General features: G+C 43.9%; 1 protein-coding gene across 5 annotated transcripts in view; it reads left to right on the top strand.

The window, feature by feature from the left end:
- Positions 1-6000, top strand: part of LOC132462778 (phosphatase and actin regulator 1-like) — a 42767-nt gene that overhangs the window by 15017 nt on the left and 21750 nt on the right. For 3 of the 5 annotated variants that reach the window (XM_060058515.1, XM_060058516.1, XM_060058514.1), the window contains exons 1-2: positions 1-545; positions 2593-2757. The exon at positions 1-545 is cut by the window's left edge. In XM_060058515.1, the coding sequence (XP_059914498.1) occupies positions 266-545; positions 2593-2757 (445 nt within the window). In that variant the 5' untranslated portion in view covers positions 1-265. The remainder of the gene's footprint in view (positions 546-2592; positions 2758-6000) is intronic. The other 2 variants (XM_060058518.1, XM_060058517.1) reach the window with 1 other exon arrangement.

The following is a 6000-nucleotide window of genomic DNA, read 5'->3' as shown; positions in this document are numbered from 1 at the left end:
ATTAGCTCGTCGAGAATGTGCTGCTCCTGTTCAGTCTTCTTGTGCATCGGTTGACTTTGGCAAGCGCATCGAAGTAGGCTGCCGTATGTATAGTCGCATCGGAATCTCTGGAGGAGTAGAGCTGAAAAGATCCAACAAATTAGCATCTGTGGAAAGGGCTTCTGATTCCTTACGTAGACGTACAACGATGGATCTTTATATTAGTACCACTTCGCCGGCTATTTAGCGCAGCTCGTTATTTTCTTTTTTGTCATCTCGCGTCTCCATGTTTAAGACGGCCAATTACCCTACGGTGGATCCTGCGCCCACCATCATGCACGGGACCTGGTTTAGCACGGCGTGTGGAGCAAACACGCCCGTGGCGGTGGAGAAATCCAAGAAGAAAACGTTTAACCTTGTCAAAATGATGTCTCTTGGCAACAAGAAGGGCCAAAGCAAGCACCAGCAACACAACAACAACATGCCATTCACCATCCATTGTCAGATCGGGAAAGAGATCAAACACATTTGCAGCAACTGCAGCCGTGGAAACGATACTCTGGACGGTGAGTAGGCTAGGCGCTAGGTGGGATGCTATTAGGCTTATCTTATTTTTAATTCATTCACACGTGTGTCACCTAGATCGGTGTGGTTCATGTCACTATAAACCCCTTCGTGGATTTGTGTAACTAAATGACGTGCCTTATGTATTCTGGTTGTGTTGGGCTCTTCTCATCATCTCTAGGCTACCTGTGTTGACGTGTATCGGTTCAGACATAAAATTAATAACAAATACATGGATTTCGAACAGATGTACAACCCAAAATAGACCAGAAACCTAGGTTTGTTTTGGTTGGAATCCATTTTATTTTATTTTATTTCTTTCATTTTTAAGGGAAAAAAATAATTCCTTTCTGAATTAATATGCATTGTTATGTTTTGGGTTGTTTTCTTATATCACAAGTTACTATGACATGTTCATACCATATGCAGGAAACTGCTAGAAGCCAACATTTTCCAGCATCTCACTATATTGTCACAACATTGTCAACAGCCATTTTGTTGGTCAACCAACAGGTGTTAGGGGATAAAGACAGTTGATGAGAATGAGTGCCTTCAACTGTAGGCAAAGTGGAACGATGCAAGCATGGGTTAAAAAGGGACACTGATATTTTATAGTTTGAATGCTACAGTCAGTTTTTATACCTTGAAGGAAATAAGAAGGCTATTTGTTTTAATATATCCATCTTATTTACAAACTAAATCTTCCAACGGATGCCATTTGGTCTTTCGAGATAATTTGACATTTCACCATTATTACCTGCTGCTATACTGGGCATTCAATTGTTGGTTTAGCCTCTTGGCTAATTATGTAAAAATATTGATCAGAGAAATTAATATCCATGACCATTCAGAGTGATTTCCCAGTTGGTGTTTAATAGTGTTGCATTCCTCTCTTTGGGATCTCTAATCAATTGATACAACTGTTTCAATAAGCTGGAGTTTTTTTGTACAAGGTCCAAGGTATTTAGGTTGAGGACTTTCTCTTTGACGTTTCCGTCGTCTCTGGGTACAACACATTAGCTCACATGTGTTTGGTAGTCATTGGTCTGACGGGAGACTGATGCTGGTGATATTTAAAGATGGCTGTATCTTCTGGCTGCCTTTCATCTGTGTTGACATCTTCTAATGTCCTACTAATGTGTTTCAGTTAATGTAGCCTACTGTTTGTCGCATCACACATTGTCAACGAGGCCAGCCTTTAAATCTCCATCCATCGTCTTCAGCCTCCATCTCACTTTGACCCACAAGGCAAAGAGAACGGAGGTCTGTTATGTACTGTAAACTCTATCCCAGTGTAACCATTTTTTTTCATTTCATATTTTATATTACTTTGGAGCTAATAAAGCGGGATGGAATGGCATGCCTAATGTAGCAATTTACTGATTACCATCGGCTGCTGTTGTCTATAAGAATGTGTCTGTGATGAACCTGCTCACTTTTTGTCTGCTCTTTGGTACCAACGACTCCCTTTAAATGCCTTCATTGATTGTTCATCAACAAACACTGTTTAGTTCATTTGATCTCATTTGCTAATCAAGCTTCTATCTGCCAACCGCCCCCCCCCCCCCCCCCCCTCTCCCACCACGGGAGCACACTGTGTTGCGGTGGATCGCTGTATGTGGATTCTGTTTATGTGAATGCACATTGTTTACAGCCTTTCCAATCAAGTCGCAATGACTTCATTCCCCTTTCACTCAACGGTTTGTCTGTTAACTTCAACTAGTATGGCGTTTGATGCTATTTAAAGAATGCAAGCAAGGGAAAAACAATACACATCCTCAGTGAAACTCATGTCCCGCCGGTTAGGTTTTCTCACAAGCCAATCAGTGTCGTCTGCCCTCCGACTGTTTACTGTTTTGACTCGGAGCAAGTCATGCATAATGCCGTCTGATACTTGGGGCCTGTTTTTCCCGTTTATGTATTTCCCCACAGAGCGTGTGCGGTACACACGCCCGTCGCCCGCACTGTTGTACACACTAACTTCCCACTTACTGTAGTCCCTCGTCCCCTAACTCGCCCTTTCTGTGTTCGGTGTCGTCTTCCCGACAGCCGAGGAAGTGGAGAGGCTGGCGGCCATGCGCTCAGAGTCGCTGGTTCCCGGCGCCCACAGTCCTCCCATCCGACGCCGAAGCAAGTTCGCCACGCTGGGGCGGCTGCTGAAGCCCTGGAAGTGGAGGAAGAAGAAGAGTGAGAAGTTCAAGCAGACCTCTGCCGGTATGAGAACTCCTTGTTTGCCCCAATGTGAGGTTGTAAAGTGTGGGGGGGGGGCTAAGGGGAGGAAATGTGTAAACTAGGGCCCGACCGATTTAATCGGCCGATTATAGCCTTTTTGAAAATAATCGGCTTCGGCCAAAAAGACGCCGATTACAACCGATTTTTTTTTATTATTTTTTTATTTATTTTTTTTATAAATGTTATTGCGATTAGTATCCTGCAGATTGCGCTCCTACTCGCCTTGCTAACTAACAACTTTAGCTGGAGTAAAAAAGAGGAGATTGAATTTTACCGTACAACATGAAAGCACGCTCGCTCAGGCAGCTGCGCGCTCACCTCACCAATGTACACAAGACGCGTTGTTTGAGCATGTTGTGCCTGTTTTTCTTTAGGTCCCAGGCCATGTTAATTTGTTATACTGTAGACTCTAACGGTGAGACCATACTGCTCAGCACGCACGTGTTAGTCACTGCTCACGAGCGCAGCACATTGGGAGTTAGTTATTTATTTTACATTTTACATTACACTCATTTTTGACTGTAAATGTATTCTAAAACACTCAAAGGTTCTGCATTCAATTCACATATTCGTCAAAAGTGTTTAAAGTATATTTAAGGTATCAAAAACTACATTTTATGTTATTTTTTTTTTTTTTTTTTTATTTTTTTTTTTAATCGGCAGATTAAATCGTAATCGTAATTTTTCTCTGAAAATAATCGGCATCGGCATCGGCACTCAAAAATCAATATCGGTCGGGCCCTAGTGTAAACTACATGTGTTGGCACACAAACGCGCATTTACATTGCATTTACGTACATTACACACAGGTACATACACTTAAGTACATACGTACGGACGCATGCATGCACGTACATACATATAGGTATGGGTAAATGTTTGTTTTCCTGTGTCATTCCGTTCCAGTGGCGATGCAGATTTACATACATTTCTGAGGCCATGGTTGGGTCACATGGGACACCTGTTGGGTGAGGCTGCATGGGGTTGTGTCCATGCATTGCGTCCTTATTTGAAGGAAAGGTTGTATGCGTTTCCAATCGGCCGGTCAGGATGTCCCTGCATCCGGGTCTAGAGAGGTTTATCATCGAATAATGAAAATATAAACAATGTTTGACAATGCTGTCGTTAATATCTCTGTTGTTAATGCTGCGGTCCGGTCCAAGGAGGGCATGGTGAAGGACGCGGTCCCTTTAAGTTGTGGCCGTGCCTTCATTTCTTTCGCCTGGCTGGTGATCTGGCAGTGTGTGGCTCACCTGCTGGGGAGCAGGTGCACAAGTGAAAATGGGTTTTAGATTCAGACCGCCTTCGCCGGACACTGCTTCCCCTCAAGAGCAAGCAAAGTGAAGGGGAATAGGCATTATCATTGGCGGTAAAACTGCATGTGGCCCGATGCTTTGGTCATTGGCTGCGCTTTCCATCTCCTACCTCAAGCACTGCATGCAGTCTCCATCGATTTCATTATATTCAAAGTTGTTTTTGGGATGCATTCCCTCCTGGCTAAGGTGTATTTTTAGAGCCAAAAATGCTGATGCTGGTATTTTGGGTAAGTCAAGGGGGCTCACTCTTTGAATACATTTTATGTTTTTGTATTATTTTTTTCCTCCCCTGGACAGTGTCCTTTGCGCACACTTCAAACCGTTCCCCTAGGGGTCTGACAAAGTGTGCATGAAAGGGTAGTCTCATCATTGGTTTACCGTCATCTGCAGCACTGCAACAGACAATAAACCCTGCTTTTGTTCTGAAAACCTTGTTTTCCCCTGCAGTAGGCCAGTGATCTCTCCCTCTCTCTCATCCCATCCTGTTTGTTTTGCCTCCAACCCACGAGGGTTCCCTCTTATCGTTGGTCAAATCTTTTTTTCATTTTTTTTCATTTTTTTCTTTCTGAAATCCTCTTATACCGCAGCAGAACCCCGTACACCCCCACCCCAGAATGTGTGATGCACGGGGTTTGTGTGTTCGTAGCATTTCTCCAGGGCTGGGTGCACTGTAAACAACGGGCCTCAGAGCCTGTGCGTTCCGAGCTGCGTTTTGTCGCCAGTCAAAAGCGTATTGTTGTGATGCAGATCCCTTCAGCGGGGGATGAGTGCTGCTTATCTCCACTGGGTGATGCATTGTCAGCCATGGCTGTCCCCATGCATCAGTATTGATCCAGGGTTTCTCAGCGGAACAGTGCACAGGCTATTGCACTTTTGCCCCTTTTGATTGGGATACGTATGCAGCCTGTTTATGGTAATGGCTGAAGTTGCAAATGCATCAGCCTAGTTAACGCATGGTTCTATTCGACTGTATTTGCATCTTGTTGGCCCCATTCGAGTCTCCTAATACTGTTGGCATAGTTTAATAAAGTAATCAGCACGTTCAAATAGTTCAGTGTTCCTCCTAGACATTATGGCTGGGTAAAAATATCGATTCATCAATGCACTGCAATTTATTTGTTCTCGATTCAATTTAGATTCAGAACTTTTTTGAAATCGATTATTTCCATAAGAAAAGAAAAAAAAAAGCATACGCGGTAGGGATGCAAATGATCGAGTAATTCATTAATCGATAGTTGTTTCATCTTATCGATCGATGATCGATTAAAGGGACTCTCACCTTTGTTGCATTTGAGAATTACAGCACATTCAAATCATCCCGCCTTCCTCCAATGCCCCACCCCCTAAGCGTTATTTTTTAGAGTACAAAACTAAGCGTTATTTTTACTGTACTGAGTACTGTAACAACCTCGCCGGTGACATAATGATGTTGAGTCATTAGTAGTTGAAGGTAGTTTTAATGAACCAAAACCAGGTCACTGAAACCCGTAACATTGCAACCAACGGCAGAAAACCGACACAAAACAAACCCCGGTTACCCCGGCAACCCCCAACACGGTCTCACTCGCGTGCAGGCCCCCACCCTCCTGTTCTTCCAAGGCCCTCCCCCAGCTGACCTAATGATTCGCCCCCACGCTGATTGACAAGAAGAACATTACATGCACATAGAACAACTGGCATAACGGACAACGAAATATAATGTAAAACATAACACACAAAGTATTTAACTGTCCCAGGGTCGCTACAGTACAAAAGTTCTAGACTCCCATGGATTATGTTTAGACTCCCAGGGGTCATATAATATCTACCATCCTGGAGCTCCAGATTAGCGGGACAACGTCGCGTCTGAGCCCGAAATGGGTCCCGTAATCAGACTGAGTGTGGCGGTTGGTTGCCAACGGTCTGGAGG

This window comes from Gadus macrocephalus, chromosome 8 (genome assembly GCF_031168955.1).
Source record: "Gadus macrocephalus chromosome 8, ASM3116895v1".
Classification (NCBI taxonomy): Eukaryota; Metazoa; Chordata; class Actinopteri; order Gadiformes; family Gadidae; genus Gadus; species Gadus macrocephalus.
The sequence above is the reverse complement of the archived record's forward strand: the minus strand, read 5'-3'. Positions and strand labels throughout refer to the sequence as shown.